The sequence below is a fragment of the Symphalangus syndactylus genome, chromosome 5 (assembly GCF_028878055.3).
Source record: "Symphalangus syndactylus isolate Jambi chromosome 5, NHGRI_mSymSyn1-v2.1_pri, whole genome shotgun sequence".
NCBI classification, from domain to species: Eukaryota; Metazoa; Chordata; class Mammalia; order Primates; family Hylobatidae; genus Symphalangus; species Symphalangus syndactylus.
Window position 1 is genome coordinate 128,006,449 of NC_072427.2, and position 19,928 is coordinate 128,026,376.

Below are 19,928 nucleotides of genomic sequence, written 5' to 3' on the forward strand. Positions count from 1 at the left end.
TTAAAAATACAAAAATTAGCTGAGTGTAGTGGTTCACACTTGTAATCCCAGCTACCTGGGACTCTGAGGCAGGAGGATCACTTGAACCTGGGAGGCGGAGATTGCAGTGAGCCAAGATCAAACCACTACACTCCATCCTGGGCAACAGAGCAAGACTCTGTCTCAAAAAAGACAACTGAGAATCTGGTTGGGCGCAGTGGCTCATGCCTGTAATCCCAGCAATTTTGGAGGCCGAGTTGGGTGGATCACTCTAGGCCAGGAGGTCAAGACTAGCCTAGCCAAACACAGTGAAACCTGTCTCTATTAAAAATACAAAAAAAAAAAATTAGCTGGGTGTGGTGGCGCATGTCTGTAGTCGCAGTTACTCTGGAGGCTGAGGCACGAGAATCACTTATGCTGAGCAGACAGAGGTTGCAGTGAGCTGAGATCATGCCACTGTACCTCAGCCTGGGTGACAGAGTAGGACTTTATATTGTACTGCCATAACATTTTAATTCAAATAGAATATAACTTAATTGTAAGAGTAATCCCTAATATTTAGCTTTGAATTGTAGAATTATAAAATGGTAGAGCTGGAAAGGTTTTGTAGTCTAATAACCTCCTTTTTCTGTTGAAGCAGAAATTGGACCAGGCGCAGTGGCTCGCACCTGTAATCCCAGCACTTTGAGAGGCCAAGACAGGTGGATCATTTGAGGTCAGGAGTTCGAGACCAGCCTGGCCAACATGGTGAAACCCTGTCTCTACTAAAAATACAAAATTTACCTGGACATGGTGGCGGGCACCTGTAATCCGAACTACTCGGGAGGCTGGGGCAGGAGAATCTCTTGAACCTGAGAGATAAAGGTTGCTTTGAGCTAAGATCATGCCATTGCATTCCAGCCTGGGCAACAAGAGCAAAACTCTGACTCAAAAAAAAAAAAAGAAAGGAAAAGAAAGGTTACAGAGTTTTGCCCCAGATTGCATAATCAGTCATTTTCAAAATCCTCACTGGAGCCCACGTACTCATACAGTCTTTTGCCTCCTGTAGTCTCACCACATTAAATTGTAAAGTTTGTTTAAAAATCTGAATCGTGATTTTTTTTCCTATTGTAATTTTTTTCTGATTTTTATTTTCCTCCTCATTTCAGGCCGGGTTAGAAAATCGTCAGCTGGACACAGTAAATTTCTTTTTGAAGAGCAAGGAAAATCTTTTTAATCCATCCTCGAAATCTTCTGTATCTGATCAGTTTGATCACTTGTCATCCCATTTATATTTAAGAAGTAAGTGGAATAAAGATTTCTACATTTGTATTTATCATTTGATCATCTTAATAACTTTCAAATTATGATGTTGTGTTTTCTGATGACTCATTTACTTGCCAAAACTTAGTCATGGGATTTTATATACTTTTTGGAAACTTTCTTTTTTTTTTTTTTTTTTTGAGGCAGAGTCTCACTCTGTTGCCTAGCCTGGAGTGCAGTGGTGTGATGACAGCTCACTGCAGCCTCACCTCCTGGACTCAAGCAATCCTCCCATCTCAGCCTACTACAGTAGCTGGGACTACATGTGTATGCCACCACACTCAGCTATTCTTTGTAGAGAATGGGGTCTCACTGTGTTGTCAGGCTGGTCTCAAACTCCTGGGCTCAAACAATCCTCTGCCTCCCAAAGTGCTGGGATTACAGGCGTGAGCCATCATACATGGACAACTTCGTGGAAATTTGGCAGTGTTATCAGATTCTATAAATGTCATCATACTATATGGGCTATTTATTGCTCATATCTTTTACTGTGTTCGGTATTTTTGGTATGCAAGGAAGAGACAATCTTTCAAATTCAAGACAGTTTTATACACGACAGAAAAACATTTATTTGGAAAATTGCCTGCCCCTGCAACCATCTGAGATGTGTATTGATGGTGTGGCTTTCCGAGTTGTGGATTAGGATTTGTTATAAGAATTTTTGGGGGGATGCAGTGGCTCGCCCTGTAATCCTAACACTTTGGGGGCCAAGGTGGGAGGATCGCTTGAGTCTAGGAGTTTGAGACCAGTCTGGGGAACATAGCAAGACCCCATTCTACAAAAAAATTTTTAAAATTAGTTGGCCATGATGGCACATCCATAGTCCCAACTACTTGGAAGGCTGAGGCTGAGGATTGCTTGAGTCTGGGAGGTCTAGGCTGCAGTGATCTGTGATTGTGCCACTGCACTTCAGCCTAGTTGCAAAGTAAGACTGTCTCAAAAAAAAAAAAAAAAAATTCACCCAGACTTCTCTGCTTTTTTGCCACATTATCAACACTTTTCAAGATTTTGGCTTTCCTTTTTAATAAATAGGAAGCCTAATTTTTTTTATTTTTATTTATTTTTTTTTTAGACGGAGTCTCGCTCTGTGGCCCAGGTTGGAGGGCAGTGGCGCAGTCTCGGCTCACTGCAAGCTCCGCCTCCCAGGTTCATGCCATTCTCCCGCCTCAGCCTCTCCGAGTAGCTGGGACTACAGGCGCCTGCCACCATGCCCGGCTAATTTTTTGTATTTTTAGTAGAGACGGGGTTTCACCGTGGTCTCGATCTCCTGACCTCGTGATCCGCCCGCCTCGGCCTCCCAAAGTGCTGGGATTACAAGCGTGAGCCACCGCGCCTGGCCTGCCTTTTATTCTTGGACCAGGTAGCCATGCAAATTCTCTCCTTAGAACAACAAGGTAATAAAGTATATTTTCCCCTTGTTAAATAAAAATTATAGGAGACTATTGTTTTGGTGTGAGCTGTACTAGGCCCCGTCAGACCAGAACAGAAATCAAAATGGAGTCAACTATGCTAAAGTTCCATAGCATCAAACTTAAAATAAGGTGGTCTTCTGACATTGGGAGAAATTAGGAGAGAGCCAATAATCCCAAAAAGTCCAGTTTCAGTCTTCAATCAGCGTGATAATGAAGTTCCTCTGATACAATCCTTACGTAAAAGAAGTAACGTAGGCCAGGTACAGTGGCTCATGCCTGTAATTCCAGCACTTTGGGAGGCTGAAGCAGGAGGATCTCTTGAGCCCAGGAGTTTGAGACTAGCCTGGGTAACATAGTGAAACCTTACCTCTACAAAAAAATTTAAAAATTAGCTGTGTGTGGTCTCAGCTACTCAGGAAAGGGAGGTAGGAGGATTGCTTGAGCCTGGGAGGTTGAGGCTGCAGTGAGCCGGCATCACGCCATTGCACTCCAATCTGGGCAACAGAGTGAGACTGTCTCAAAAAAAAAAAAAAAAAAGCAAGCTGGGTGCAGTGGCTCACTCCTATAATCCCAACACTCTGGGAGGCCCAGGCGGGAGGATCACTTGAGACCAAGAGTTCATGACCAGCCTGGGCAACATAGTGAGACTCTGCCTCTATTTTTAATTGAAAAAAAAAAAAAAAAAAAGCCTGAAGTAGCTTCATGTTAAATGATCAGTATTTTTTGTATTATTCTGTCCTCCTTCATCTTACAAAAAAAGTAGCTTTGAAACAACTAATGTGCCCTTTTTTCATTACTTCTGCTTTCTTCAACTCTTCCATGTCTATAAAGCCAACCCCTTCTGCTCAGCTCACTAGAACACCTTTTCCATGTTATGAAATTAAGTGTTGCCACATTCTAGAGTTGCAGTAAAACCAGTTGAGATCTTTAATCTAAATTGTTGTAATTTTGTCCTTTGACACTCTGTAAATACGGTTTTATAATCTGTGTTTTTTCCCTACTTTATACTATAGACATCTTTCTTGTTAATATATACTTACTAAATATGATGACATAGAATTTCATTGTGTGGGCTGTACCATAATTCACCAAGCCAAACTCCTGTTAGACATTTAGATTTATTCTAGTTCTTAGCTATTAACAGTGTGCTAGAAATGCTGTGTGTGTGTGTAATTTCACATATATAATCATTTACTTATATTACTAGAATTTATTGTTAAATTCTAGACCTGGAATTTCCAGGTTTAAGAGTATGCACAATTTATATTTTTAAACACCTTGATAAATTGTCCTTCAAAAGTTGTATCAATTTGTAGTCTACTTACATGGAGAAAATTACAACCTGCTCTTTTTCCACTGATGTAGTATTAGCTTTCACTAAGAAAATGAATTGGATGTTTTCTTTTTTTTTCTTCCTAAATCTCATATATGGTGGAAAGATATTTTCTTTTAAAAACACATTCCCAGACTGGGTGCAGTGGCTCACGCCTATGATCCCAGCACTTTGGGAGGCCGAGATGGGTGGATCACGAGGTCAAGAATTCGAGATCAGCCTGACCAACATGGTGAAACCCCATCTCTACTAAAAATACAAAAATTAGCTGTGTGTGGTGGTGCATGCCTGTAATCCCAGCTACTCGGGAGGCTGAGGCAGGATAATCACTTGAAGTGAGGAGGCGGAGGTTGCAGTGAGCCGAGATCGCTCCATTGCATTCCAGCCTGGGAGACGAGTGAAACTCCGTCTGAAAAAAACAAAAACACGTCCCATCAATACCTAATTTATTGAGAGTTTTTAGCATGAAGGGTTGTTGAATTTTGTCAAAGGCCTTTTCTGCATCTATTGAGATAATCATGTGGTTTTTGTCTTTGGTTCTGTTTATATGCTGGATTACATTTATTGATTTGCGTATGTTGAACCAGCCTTGCATCCCAGGGATGAAGCCCACTTGATCATGGTGGATAAGCTTTTTGATGTGCTGCTGGATTCGGTTTGCCAGTATTTTATTGAGGATTTTTTGTGGCACATATACACCATGGAATACTATGCAGCCATAAAAAAGGATGAGTTCATATCCTTTGTAGGGACATGGATGAAACTGGAAAACATCATTCTCAGTAAACTATCGCAAGGACAAAAAACCAAACACGGCATGTTCTCACTCATAGGTGGGAATTGAACAATGAGAACTCATGGACACAGGAAGGGGAACATCACACTCTGGGGACTGTTGTGGGGTTGGGGGAGGGGGGAGGGACAGCATTAGGAGATATACCTAATGCTAAATGACGAGTTAATGGGTGCAGGAAATCAACGTGGCACATGGATACATATGTAACAAACCTGCACATTGTGCACATGTACCCTAAAACCTAAAGTATAATAAAAAAAAAAAAAACAAAAACGCACACATTCTATTTTGAGTGCAGAGTTTGGTCTCCTCTTTCTTGAATTGCCAGCTTTTCTAATGCTCTGATGTTTTAAAAACTGCTTAAATTTATAGAAAAAGGCCTAGTTTCTGATATTGAGCAGGCCTCCATCAGCAGTTGTAGAGTCATTATTCACTTCTGTTGTTTGGTGGTTAGTGATTTCTCCTCATTCCACTCTCACCTGCACTGCTCAGCTGTAAAGGGTGGAGATGGATCCGGAATGAGAAGCACTGGGAATAGCCTTACCTACTCCCCTAGGGGGAAAACCCGTTTCCCATAATTCTCATACATCTCACAGATGTAATCCGCAGGGGGTGGTGGGGGGAGTGCTGAGACAAACAGGAATCACTTAGAGCCTTCAGCTACAGACACAACATCCAGGGGCCCACACTTCTTGCTTTCACTTGAATGTTTAGCACAGAATAGCTTTGCAATCAGACAGGCTTAAATTCAAATTTTGGCCCTGCCACTTACTTTGTTTTTCCTTTTTCACTCTGTTGCCCAGGCTGCTGGAGTATGGTGGCGCAATCTTGGCTCACTGCAACCTCTGCCTCCTAGGTTCAAGCAATTCTCCTGCCTCAGCCTCCTGAGTAGCTGGGATTATAGGCACCCACCAGCACGCCTGGCTAATTTTTGTATTTTTAGTAGAGGCGGGGTTTCACCATGTTGGTCAGGCTGGTCTCGAACTCCTGACCTCAAGTGATCTGCTTGCCTTGGCCTCCCAAAGTGTTGGGATTACAGGCATGAGCCACCGCGCCTGGCCCTGCCACTTACTTTCTAAATTAGCTCGGGCAAGTTACTTATCCTTTCTGAACCTCAGTTTTTTTAATCTATGGAAAGAGAATGTAATACACACCTACCTCTTAAGTTGTTGAAAGCAATAAATGAGATAGCATTTATAAAACAACAAGTACAGTACTTAAGATGTAGGTGGTCGGCAAAAGGGTAGTTAGCAGTGATATCAGTAAATGATAACTATTAATAATTAGAATCATTAAAGTTTGCAGGTAATAAGCCTGCAGAAAAGTTTTGTGAGCTTTTTGAAGATAAGATGTTGGTCCCTGTTTTATGTTTAAAAATATTGTGACATGATATTTTTGATAATGTTAATTTTATTGTGAGAATCCTAGTGTTCTTTAATTTCTTTGGTTCTTTCTCAGATGTGGAAGAGCTGATACCAGCGTTGGATTTACTTTGCTCAGCAATTAGAGAAAGTTATTCTGAACCCCAAAGCAAACACTTTTCAGAACAATTGCTTAATCTTACACTGTCTTTCCTTAACAACCAAATAAAGGAGCTTTTTATTCACACTGAAGGTAAGAATAGCAGCTAGGAAGGGGTCAATTCTACTGTTCCTGTGTCAGAACAGATACAAGTGCTGCTATTGGGTGACACAGCATAAACCAGTGGCACGCCATTTACTACATTTGGGTAAGGTCAGTGTGTAATTGAGTAAGTGAAATGGGTTTTGATACTGAGAAAGTTGGTAGAAACACCCAGGACTAATCGTGAAGGACAAGGAAAGGAAAGGGTTGTATTAAAATACAGAGCTACTTACTTGTAAACAGGAAAATCCTCAAACATATTGTTTGAAATTTAAAAATACCAAGTTTGAATTTTGACTTTCTTTAGAATTATTTATAACAGCTCATGGTTTATATTTATACACACACACATACAAATTGGCACATTGGTATTTTCCATAGAACTAGATGAACATCTGCAAAAAGGAGTGAACATTTTGACTAGCTACATTAATGAACTTCGAACCTTCATGATAAAGTTTCCTTGGAAGCTAACAGATGCTATAGATGAATATGATGTACATGAAAATGTCTCCAGAGTAAAGGAGAGCAATATATGGAAGAAACTCAGCTTTGAGGTAAGTATGAATAATTATCACTTCTTTTATTTGCCAGATTCAGAAGATCTGAGAAAACAATAGAAAAAACAGAATTCAGACTCTATGTACTTGTGATTCAGAATGCTTGGCAAAGGTTTTAGGTTTTATCGGTTTTGGGATTTCTGATTATGACTTCAAATTTATGTCTACAAGCTCCAAAATTTATTTAATTCACTATATGGGTAGGCTCTCAATGCTAGATCTGCCCACTTGGGTTCAGTAACAAACACCCAACTCTAAACCCATGTGAAGTGGCACTCGTTAGCAATACTCCTGGTTCTTTGGACTCATGCATTCTGCCTGACCTCTGGATAAATTGAATTGCTGCTGCTGATTAGATCTTTGGAAATTTTTATTTTACCACATTATTACTTAGAAGTATACTTAATTTTAGTCCTATCTGAAATTCTATTTAAGACATTTTGCCAGTTAAATTTGTTTCCATCTGTTTGCCTTTTTCCCCCCCACAGTAAAAGTTATAATAATGCAGCTAAAATTTACTACCATCTGTATGACTTAGGGACTGGAAAAATTCCCTCATCCACTGGAGGGTATTGGTATTGGAAAAACAAAAGCTAAAACAGCTTAACACAGATGATCATAATCAATAGGGAATTAAAGTGATAAGATGGAGATGCTGCTAGCTTGTTAAGATTCCTGTTCTTGGGGTGGAGGGATTAAAGTACCTGGTGTGACTGCATTTTCTGTATCTCTTATTCATTCTGTAATCTTAAAAAGTAAGAAATTATCCGGGCACAGTGGCTCACGCCTGTAATCCCAGCACTTTGGGAGGCCGAGGCAGGCAGGTCACAAGGTCAGGAGTTCGAGACAAGTCTGACCAAATGGTGAAACATTGTCTCTGCTAAAAATACAAAAAAATTAGCCAGGTGTGGTGGCAGGTGCCTGTAATCCCAGCTACTCAGGAGGCTGAGGCAGGAGAATTGCTTGAACCCGGGAAGTGGAGGTTGCAGTGAGCTGAGATCGCACCACTGCACTCCAGCCCAGGTGACAGTGTGAGATTCTGTCTCAAAAAAAAAAAAGTAAGAAATTACTTACTTTTCCTTCTACTTTTTTGCCTCCTTTTTCCTGTCTCCTTCGCAGGTTTCTTTTCCTGTTTACCTCCTTTATTGTTCTGCAAGGCTCTGTCTATGGTCCTCTTTTTACTCAAAATCCTTGATTTTCAACTTTTGCCAGGGGAAGGGGTTATAGTTTACTTTGATAAAAATTGTAGACCCTGTCTTCAGAAACAGGCATGTGAATGTGTACACATAGACAAAATTTTATACATGGCTTAATGGGGTTTGCAGATCTCTTTAAAGCCGTAGGTTAAGAATGCCTCCTTTCTGTTCTCTCTAGGGTTTAGATCTTCAGTTTAAGTATTTCTTTTCACATGGATTATTGGTAGTAGCCTTCTAATGCCTCAATATCTTGAGCTTGAATCACTTTCAGTCCACTCTCTATATTGCTGCCTGGATATCTTTCTGTAAATATGTATCTGATTACACCACATCTTGCTTTTATGGTCTTTCAGTGGCTCCACGTAGTTTCAGGATAAAATCTACCTCAAACGCAAGGCTCGTCATGATGGATCCTCTGCTTTGCTTTCAAGTCTCATCTGCTACTCTCTCCAATTACATTGAGTAATTTGTAGTTCTCTGAAGGCTTGATGCAGTTTCTTTTCTTTGTCCCTTTGCATATGATATTCTCGCTTTTTGGAACACCTGTCCTCTTATCTCAGTATATCTATGGAACACTTACTGGTCTTTAAATGTTTTGCCTCATCAGTTACTAGTTACTTCTACTAGCAAGCCTGTGCGGGGGGACACGGGGGCGGGGGTGGTCGTCCTTCTTATTTAGGTGGTTCTCTTCTAGACCTTCCTCTCTAGCACCCTGGGTTACTTTTATCACAGCCCCTATCATACAGTACTATAATCAGTGTGTCTTCCACTAGCTCCTGGAGTGTAGGGTCTTAGTTTTACTCAATTTTCTATCCCTTGAACCTAACTCCAAATCTAGTAATAGATTTTAAATAAAAGTTCCTTTGTTAGATGTTAAATAAATGTATAAATCCCATGTTGATAATCATAATAAGGAAATGAAAAAGAACTTAAAAGGCAAACATTTTTCTTTTCCTAGGAAGTTATTGCCAATGCCATTTTAAACAACAAAATACCAGAGGCACAAATTTTCTTCAGGACTGCTAGTCATTCTGCTCAAAAACTTGAGGAGCTGATTGGCGTAGGCCTAAATTTGGTCTTTGACAATTTAAAAAAGAGCAATATAAAGGAAGCCTCTGAACTTTTGAAGAATATGGTGAGTGGTATAATCCATAAAGTCTTAAAATGTATTTAATATAATTTCTAGTTACTATAAAATTGGTTTGTATTCATAATTATTTCATAAACTAGGAAACTTATGTAGTAAATAATGACACTAAGAAATAATGACATTAATAACACTGAGAATGGCTGGGTGTGGTTGCTCATGTCTATAATCCCAGCGCTTTGGGAGGTTGAGGCAGGAAGATCGCTTGAGGCCAGGAATTCAATACCAGCATGGGCAACATAGCAAGACCCTGTCTCTACAAAAAATAAAAAAATAAAAAGGACATGGTGGCTTGTACCTTGTACCTTGTATTAGTCCGTTCTCATATTGCTATAAAGAACTACCAGAGCCGGGCGTGGTGGCTCATGCCTGTAATCCCAGCACTTTGGGAGGCTGAGGTGGGTGGATCACCTGAGGTTAGGAGTTTGAGACCAGCCTGACCAACATGGCAAAACCCCGTCTCTACTAAAACTACAAAAATTAGCCAGGTGTGGTGGTGGGTGCCTGTAATCCCATCTACTGGGGAGGCTGAGGCAGGGAAAATTGCTTGAACCCAGCAGGCGGAGGTTGCAGTGAGCCAAGATGGTGCCACTGCATTCCAGCCTGGGCAACAGAGCAAGACTCTATCTCAAAAACTAACTAAATAAATAATAATGAACTACCTGAGACTGGGTAATTTAGAAAGAAAAGAGGTTTAATTGGCCCACAGTTCCACAGGCTATACAAGAAGCCTAGCTGGGGAGATCTCAGGAAACTTACAGTCACGGCAGAAGATGAAGGGGACTCAGGCATGTCTTACATGGCAGGAGAAAGAGGGAGAGCAGTGGGGAGGTGCTACACACTTTTAAACAACCAGATATCGTGAGAACTTACTTCCTATCATAAAAACAGCAAGGGGGAAATCCACCCCCATAATCCAGTCACCTCCCACCAGGCCCCTCCTCCAACACTGGGGGTTACAATTCAACATGAGATTTGGGCAGGGGCACAGATTCAAACCATAGCACACCTGTAGTCCTAGCTACTCAGAAGGCTGAGGCAGGAGGATCTCCAGGAGTTCTAGGCTGCAGTGAACTACGATTGCACCTATAAATAGCTGGTAACAGAGCAAGACCCTGTCTCTAAATCTAAAAGAAATAACACTGAGAAATGTTTTGGTACTGAGAACTTTTTTTTTTTTTTTTTTTGGAGACAGAGTTTCACTCTTGTTGCTTAGGCTACAGTGCAATGGTGCGATCTTGGCTCACAAAACTTCCACCTCCCAGGTTCAAACGATTCTCCTACATCAGCTTCCCGAGTAGCTGGGATTGCAGCATGCGCCACCATGCCTGGCTAATTTTGTGTATTTTTAGTAGAGACGGGGTTTCTCCATGTTGGTCAGGCTGGTCTGGAACTCTCGACCTCAGGTGAGCCACCTGCCTCGACCTCCCGAAGTGCTGAGATTACAGGCGTGAGCCACCATGCCTGGCCTGAGAACTTTCTTGAAGATATTTTCCCCCTAATTTTATTTAGATATGAGTGACAAAAATTACATGTATTTAAGGTATACAATATGATGTTTTGATATGTATGTACATTGTGAAAAGATTACCACAAGTAAGCTAATTAATATATCACCTCACATAGTTACGTGTGTATATATGGTGAGAACACTTGAGATCTACTCTCAACAAATTTCAAGTGTACAATGTATTATTATTAACTTTAGTTACTATACTGTACATAGGTCTCCAGAACTTATTTATCTTATATCTGAAAGTTTGTACCTTTTGACCAATATCTACTCCTTTCCCCTACCCCACAGTCCTTGGTAATATCATTCCACTCTCTATTACTGTGAGTTCAGCTTTTTCTTAGATTCCATATATAAGTGAGAATGAAGAATTTGGCTTTCTATGTCTGGCTTATTTCATTTAGCATAATATCCCCCAGGTTCAGCCATGTTGTTTAAAATTGCAGGTTTTCCTCTCTCTCTCTTTTTTTTTTCTTTTTTTATAGAGACAGGGTCTCACTATGTTGCCCAGGCTGGTCTCAAACTCTAGGGCTTAAGCAATCCTCCTGCCTTGGTCTCCCAAAGTGCAGAGATTATAGGCATGAGCCAACACACTTGGCCTTTCCTTTTTTTTTAAGGCCAAATAATATTCCTTGGTATATATACACCATATTTTCTTTATCCATTCATCTGTTGATAGACACTTAGGTTATTTCCATATCTCTTGAAGAGATTTTTAAATGGCATTTAAAAGTACTCTCTGAGCTGGGTGCAGTGGCTCACACCTGTAATCCCAACAATTTTGGAGGCCGAGATGGGCAGATAACTTTTGAAGCAGGAGTTTGAGACCAGTCTGGCCAACATGGTAAACGCTGTCTCTACTAAAAAGGCCAAAAATTAGCCAGGTGGGTGATACATGCCTGTAACCCCAGCTATTCGGGAGGCTGAGGCACAAGAATCATTTGAACCCGGGAGGCAGAGGTTGCAGTGACCTGAGATCACACCACTGCCTTCCATCCAGCCTGGGTGACAGAGCGAGACCCTGTCTCAAAAAAAAGAAAAAGAAAAGAAAAATACTCTGTTAGACCTGACTTTGATTAGGAGGAGATAGTGTTTCTCATAGAAGACTTCACACTTGTCGAAGCATGCATAGGAGCTCATTATTTGTTGGAGGACATTCTGTGTTGTTGATGTGACTCCTTACATCTCCACTTGAACTTTCTAGTAAATTATGCCTTTGCTGGGCTTTATGCTCTCTGGTTTTATTTCATATGAGAAGGGGAAGCCCTAGAAGTAGGGCTCCTAGACTAAGCTGAGATCTAGCCCTAATCTGCATGGTTGGGGTCTTGCCTGTGGTAACTTTCAGGAAGGGTAGAGGAGTGGAACTATGTGAAAGGGATGTTGTTTGCATTGATCATTGTTTCCACTTGAATCAGCATACCAGATTGCTGTCGTTTTGGTCCTGTGGTAGCCTAGCATTTTTGCCTTAAGTTGTTCTGTGTGCTGCCTTTGCTCTGGCAAAATGCTTAAGGACTTTAGGGATAGGCAGTAAATACATATAATGAATGTAGGAGGGCCAGGCAGGGTGGCTCACGCCTGTATTCCTAGCACCTTGGGAGGCTGAGGCAGGAGAATCACTTGAGCCTAGGAGTTCAAGACCAGCCTGGGCAACATGAAGAAATCCCATCTCTACAAAAAATACAAAAATTAGCCAGGCATGGTGATGCACACCTGTAGCCCCAGCTACTTGGGAGGCTGAGTTGGTAGGATCGCTTTGAGCCTAGGGGTCGAGGCTGCAGTGAGCTGTGATCATACCACTGTACTCCAGCCTGGGCAACACAGCTAGACTGTCTCAAAAAGAAAAAAGAAAGTAGGGAAATGAATGTTTGAAGAGCAGAAAGCTATGGAATTCTAACAAGATAGATGTTTATAATAGGGTGTTTCTGTATCTAACACATACTTATGTTCAAAATAGTTCCATTACAAAATGTAACTTTTTTTGGTTTTCTATGTTTATTTTAGGGGTTTGATGTAAAAGGCCAATTGCTCAAGATATGCTTCTATACAACTAATAAAAATATACGTGACTTTTTGGTAGGTAAAGGTGAGACTACGTAGTATACATTTTCTAGAAAGCCTGGGTGAAAAACTTGGAAGAAAACCTTGGAAGAAAAACTTTAAGTAATTTTAATGTTCAACTAATATCTAATAAGTAAAAGTGTGACAACCCTTTCATCTTTTTTTCTCCTTCATCTTTCTTCAGTGACTATTTTACATTTGTGGCAAAAGAAAATTTGTGTTAATATACATTAACTCAAATGTTCAAACTATAATTCTTGAATGGCATATTATCTCATGACTTTTTTTATAATGTTTAATTCCCAGCACTACCTTCTTTGATAATCTCATGACATTTTTTGCAAATGTGCTTGATTTTTTGTAAAGTCACTGCTTTAATTACTTTTTATTCAAGGTTGAAATTTTAAAAGAAAAAAATTATTTTTCTGAAAAAGAGAAAAGAACTATAGACTTCGTGCATCAAGTTGAGAAGCTTTATTTGGGACATTTCCAAGAAAATATGCAAATCCAGTCATTTCCCAGGTAGTCTCATTAGTCCCCTTTTGATAATACTAGAATACCATTAGATAGTATTTCATTTATAATTGTTAGTGAACACAAGTTTCTTATGTGGAACTGAGCCTGCATTCTCCATGGAGATAAAACTTGTATCAGACAGAAGGGACTCAAGAGTTTTTTGTCATTTTAATATTTGCACAATCAGAATTATGTGTTCCCCAAAAGAGTAGATGTTCTTGAGCAGATAAAAAGGAATGATGCCTTTTTCTCCAAAATTAAAAAAAAAAAAATTTATATCACTGTTTTTAGGTACTGGATAAAGGAACAAGATTTTTTCAAGCACAAGTCTGTTTTGGACTCATTCCTGAAATATGATTGTAAAGATGAATTTAACAAACAGGACCGTAGAATTGTGTTAAATTGGGCTCTGTGGTGGGATCAACTAACACAAGAATCCATCCTTCTACCCAGGATAAGTCCAGAAGGCAAGTGTTAGAGAGCCTGAAATATGAACATACTGAATGAGGATTAAATTGGGTATTGATATTTTAATATTTTGATGTGTCTCAATTTTAGAATTCCTTTCGGGAAATAATATTCGGGTTCTTTAAAATGCAAATCATTGCATTAAGATCTCTTTCTCATCCCAGAGTTTCTGGGAGGGATTTATAATGTGCTAATAAAAGAAAAAAATAGTTAATTGAGATTTCAAGGTTGAGTTTGCATTCCAGCTTCAAAGTGACAATCTGTTTTTGCAAATAGTCTTAAGTTTCTTGTGTAAATTGGGGATCTGTGCCATCTGATGTAGGGGATCTGGGGCATAACTAACAGTGGTAAACAGTAGCAATTCAGAGAGTAAAATTCTGGCTTACTATTATGGCTGAAGTTTTTATTTGTTTATTATTTTTAATTTTTTTTTCCTTTTCATCCTTCCCCGTCTGAAACAAAGTTTTTATTTACATTAAGGGAAAGAGAAGAGAAAAAGAGGGTTGAACAGGTTAAGTGAAATGTACAGCTAATACGTAAGTTTCATTTTAACCACCATAGTAACTAGAAGCTACATCTAGCTCTTTGGCTGTAGTATTAATTATAAAATGAACAATGTGGCCAGGCATGGTGGCTCACACCTGTAATCCCAGCACTTTGGGAAACCGAGATGAGAAGACTGCTTGAGGCCAGGGGTTCAAGACCAGCCTAGCAACATAGTGAGACCCCCATCTCTACAGAATATATTTTTTTTAAATTACCTGGGCAGACGGTCGTGGTGGCTCACGCCTATAATCCCAGCACTTTGGGAGGCCGAGGCAGGCAAATCACCTGAGGTTAGGAGTTCAAGACCAGCTAGGCCAACATTGTGAAACCCCGCCTCTACTAAAAATACAACAATTAGCTGGGTGTGGTGGTGCACGCCTGTAATCCAAGCTACTTGGGAGGCTGAGGCAGGAGAATTGCTTGAACCTGGGAGGCGGAGGTTGCAGTGAGCCGAGATTGTGCCACTGCACTCCAGCCTGGGCTACAGAGCAAGACTCTGTCTCAAAAAGAAAAAAAAAATTTACCTGGTCATGATGGCACATCCCTGCAGTCCCTGCTACTTGGGCAGCTGAAGTAGGAGTACCACTTGAGCCCAGGAGGTCGAGGCTGCCACGAGTGCACCACTGCACTCCAGTCTGGGCAACACAGCGAGATCCTGTCTCAAAAAAAGGAAAATAGTAAAACAGAGGACCTGAATAATTAATATATTGTATAAATATCTAGGTCCAAATTGTTATATTTACTCAGTATTTTAGTGTTGAGTTACGTGTCAATAAGCATAATTAATTATATTTTTAAATGTGTTTTTTCATGTAGAATACAGATCATATTCCCCGGAAGCCCTCTGGAGATACCTCACAGCTCGCCATGATTGGTTAAACATTATCTTATGGATTGGAGAGTTTCAAACCCAGCATAGTTATGCTTCACTTCAGCAGAGCAAATGGCCCCTTCTGACTATTGATGTTATTAACCAGAATACTTCCTGTAACAACTACATGAGGAATGAAATTTTAGATAAGCTGGCCAGGTATTATAACTGTTGAACTAATCCCCAATGGGAAGAATACAAGGGAAGAGCAAGAAAAAATAATGGTATAGCTTTTCCTTTGAAATGCCATAAATCCAATGCAGTGCTGTTTCATATTACTATAAAATTTAAAGGGCATCATCTTCAGTGAGGTTTTAAAATCCTACCCATTTGGCCAAGCGTGGTGGCTCATGCCTGTAATCTCAGCACTTTGGGAGGCCGAGGCGGGCAGATCACCTGAGGTCAGGAGTTCAAGACAAGTCTGGCCAACATGGTGAAACCCTGTCTCTGCAAAAATACAAAAATTAGCCAGGCATAATGCCAGGTAATCCCAGCTACTTGGGAGGCTGAGGCAGGAGAATCGCTTGAACCCAGGAGACAGAGGTTGCAGTGAGCCGAGATTGTGCCATTGCACTCCAGCCTGGGCAACAGAGTGAGACTCCGTCTCAAAAAAAAAAAAAACAAAAAATCATATGCATTTCATATCATGTGAGTAGTAAATAAGCTCTCAAGTTCTAGATGCAGGTTCCTCCCAAAACATTTTATGCACTTTGGTACAGAAATGTTAAGTTTTCAGTAGGGCTATAAGGAGCAAGTGACAAGAGCTGAGATGGGGATACCTTAGTATCCTGTCACCTGTGCTTCATATCGCTACATGTGTGCTGTGCATGTTTTTGAACTAAGAGAACTGCTGAATTAAGAAATAATGGGGGGAAGTAGCTCTTGAAGTGATGTGAAGATTTTAAAGTTTAATTCATTTAGAAAAACCTGTTAAATTGAACCATATGAACTTGCCATTTGTGTGGGTCAAAAATGACTGAGTTATCAACCATTTCATATGGCTCCATTTAATCTATCTTTCTAACCTGTTGAAATAGTATAAGGAAAGCTAATAACATGTATGTTAAGTTTCTTAAACATATTTTTATGTGTTATTTTCTATTTATACTTACTGGGGTATACTTACAGCTGTATTTTCCTCCCCAGCTTAAAGATGTGGAGAGTCAGATCCAGGGATATTAAGTGCTTTGCCCAAGCCAGTTAGTTACAGATTTAAATCCCTTAGCCCCTAATTTTCTATTCATTCTTCTCTCCATTGCACTAAATGCTCTTGTTTACTACTAGTAAATATTATAAAACTTGTATGCTTACCTAATATTTTGCTTAGCATTTGGTTTTTAAACTAATGTATATATGGTTTTGGAATTATGAAATTAGTAAATTAATGAACTCCATACCACCAGATTAAAGGGGAAAAATCATACCACCCTGTTATATACAGAAAAGCATTTGATAAAATTCAGCCTATTTACAATCAAAACTTGGCAAACTAAGCATAGATGCAAACTCCCTTAATTTTTTTTTTTTTTTGAGACGGAGTCTCGCTGTCGCCCAGGCTGGAGTGCAGGGGCGTGATCTTGGCTCACTACAAGCTCCGCCTCCTGGGTTCACACCATTCTCCTGCATCAGCCTCTGGAGTAGCTGGGACTACAGGCACCCGCCACCACGCCCAGCTAATTTCTTTTTGTATTTTTAGTAGAGATGGGGTTTCACTGTGTTAGCCAGAATGGTCTCGATCTCCTGACCTCGTGATCTGCCCACCTCGGCCTCCCAAAGTGCTGGGATTACAGGCGTGAGCCACCACGCCCGGCCTTTTTTTTTTTTTTTTTTTTTTTTTGAGATGGAGTCTCACTCTGTCGCCCAGGATGGAGTGCAGTGGTGCTATCTCTGCTCACTGCAAGCTCCACCTCCCAGGTTTACCTCATTCTCCTGCCTCAGCCTCCCCAGTAGCTGGGACTACAGGCGCCCGCCACCATGCCTGGCTAATTTGTGTGTGTGTGTATTTTTAGTAGAGACGAGGTTTGACAGTGTTAGCCAGATTGGTCTCAATCTCCTGACCTCGTGATCCGCCTGCCTTGGCCTCCCAAAGTGCTGGGATTACAGGCGTGAGCCACTGCGCCTGGCCTAAACTCCCTTAACTTAAAAGGGGTATCTAGAAAAATCCTTTTAGCCAACATCATACTTACTAGTGAAACATTGTGAGCATTCTCTTTAGATTTGGAGCAAGACAAGCCTGCTATCTATCAAGTCTTACCAAGTTGATCTTTAAATATAGTACAATCTCAGTAAAAATCCCAGCGGTTTGTTTTTTGTTTTTTGGCTTTTTGTGGATTATGACATGCTGATCATAAATATTTATATAGAAATTAGAGGGTCTGCCAGGCACGGTGGCTCACACCTGTAATCCCAACACTTTGGGAGGCTGAGGTAGGCAGATCACTTGAGGTCAGGAGTTTGAGACCAGTGTGGCCAACATGATGAAACATCATCTCTACTAAAAATACAAAAATCAGCTGGATGTGGTGGCACTTGCTTGTAATCCCAGCTACTCAGAAGGCTGAGGCAGGAGGATCACTTGAACTCAGGAGGTGGAGGTTGCAGTGAGCCAAGATCAAGCCACTGAACTCCAGCCTGGGAGACAGAGTGAGAGTCCATCTCAAAAAAAACAACAACAAAAAGAAATTAGAGGATTAAGAAGAGCCCTGAAAAAGAACTTGCCCTACCAGATATCAAAACTTATTCTAAAGCTGTAGCAGTTAAGACAGAGTATTGGTGCCGGGATAGAGAACAGAAGTGTGAGCCTAGAATCAGACCTATACCTGTATGATCATTTTACATATGACAGAGGTGGTCCTGCACAAGAGTGGAGAAAGAACCATCTTTTTGACAATGGGGCTAGAATAACTGAATAGCTGCATGGGGAAAAAAATCTAATCAGATTCCCCTCCCTACCTTATGTTGTACATTACATCAATTCTGGGTAGATATTAACACCTAAATGTCAAATATGAAAGTATAAAATTTGGAAAATGCTGTAAGTGAATATCTTCACAACCTTGGGAGTAGTAGGATATATGCTTTCTAAAAGGCCTAAAGGGGCAAAGATCTGGCACTGAGACCAAGAGAGCTGCTTGGCAGGAGTTGTGACCTTTAATGTAGGGTGTCAGCCAAGCTGTAGTCACCCAGCACAGAGAGAGTATTCCTTTTATCTCCTGATGGAGCCCTCCCATTGAGTGAACTAAAACAGAAGTCTGAGGACACTGGGGTCTTATAGTAGAACCCATAGAGGTGAGCCTCCAGGAACAGAGTAGGGTGACAGAGTAGAGCTTGGATCTGAGGAGAAGGATACCAGCACATAGGCTTCTCACAAAAGAGGAAGCACAAATGGCTAATAAACATAGGAAAAGATGCTCTTCCTCATTTGTAGGTAAGGAAATGCAAATTTATTTTACCCGAAATTTAGGAACAACTAAAATGTTTCACTAATAAATTTGATGTTGGCTAGAAGGATTTTTCTAGATACCCCTTTTAAGTTAAGGGAGTTTGCATCTATGCTTAGTTTGCCAATAGTTTTTATCATAAGTATGGCTAAATTTTCTCAAAGGTAGAGTGGATAAATATGGTATATTCATACAATGGAATACTGTATAATAATGAAAAATAAACTATACCCAGAGGTATCAACATAGGTAAATCACACAATGTTGGGTAGAAGAAATAAGGTGGAGAACAGTATATCCAGAATGTTCCACATAATACAAAGTTCAAAATAGGCAAAACCTTAAATTATTGGGATTGCATATATGTGTAATAAAACTATGAATAAAAGTAAAAAGGCCAGACACAGTGGCTCACACCTGTAATCCCAACACTTTGGGAGGCCTATGCAGGAGGATTGCTTGAGTCCAGGAGTTCAAGACCAGCCTGGACAACATAAACCTTGTCCCTACAAAAAATTTAAAAACTGAGTGTGGTGGCACATGCCTGTCGTCCCAGCTACTCAGATGGCTGAGGTAGGAGGATCACTTGAGCTCAGGAGGCGGAGCTTGCAGTGAGCTGAGATGGCACCACTGCACTCCAGCCTAGGTGACAGAGCAAGACCCTGCCAAAAAAAAAAAAAAAAAAGGGCCGGGCGCCGTGGCTCACGCCTGTAATCCCAACACTTTGGAAGGCCAAGGCAGGTGGATCACGAGGTCAGGAGATCGAGGCCATCCTGGCTAACATGGTGAAACCCCGTCTCTACTAAAAATACAAAAAATTCTCCAGGCTTGGTGGCAGGCGCCTGTAGTCCCAGCTACTCCGGAGGCTGAGGCAGGAGAATGGCGTGAGCCCGGGAGGCGGAGCTTGCAGCGAGCGGAGATCGCAACACTGCACTCCAGCCTGGGTAACAGAGCGAGACTCCGTCTCCAAAAAAAAAAAAAAAAGTATGGGAATGATTATCATAAAAGTCAGGATAGTGGCTACCTCTGGAAGTAGCAAAGGGCATGCAGTGGGGGAGGAATATACCAAGGGCTTATAATGTTCTATAATTAGGTTAGTGGTTCCATGATGTTTCTATGAACTCCATATACAGGTATATATTTTCTTTACTCCTTTGGTATGTATGAT

At 40.7% G+C, this 19,928-nt stretch overlaps 1 protein-coding gene across 8 annotated transcripts in view; it reads left to right on the forward strand.

The window, feature by feature from the left end:
* The window catches only part of SPG11 (SPG11 vesicle trafficking associated, spatacsin), a 120,730-nt gene that overhangs the window by 29,430 nt on the left and 71,372 nt on the right, over nt 1-19,928 (forward strand). For all 8 annotated transcript variants that reach the window (XR_010120823.1, XM_055276767.2, XM_055276768.2 and 5 more), the window contains exons 8-15: nt 1,128-1,260; nt 6,281-6,436; nt 6,827-7,002; nt 9,160-9,336; nt 12,863-12,934; nt 13,314-13,441; nt 13,727-13,902; nt 15,266-15,479. Coding sequence is in view for 7 of the 8 variants with exons in the window: in XM_055276767.2 (XP_055132742.2) it covers nt 1,128-1,260; nt 6,281-6,436; nt 6,827-7,002; nt 9,160-9,336; nt 12,863-12,934; nt 13,314-13,441; nt 13,727-13,902; nt 15,266-15,479 (1,232 nt within the window). In the remaining variant the exon portion in view is untranslated. The remainder of the gene's footprint in view (nt 1-1,127; nt 1,261-6,280; nt 6,437-6,826; nt 7,003-9,159; nt 9,337-12,862; nt 12,935-13,313; nt 13,442-13,726; nt 13,903-15,265; nt 15,480-19,928) is intronic.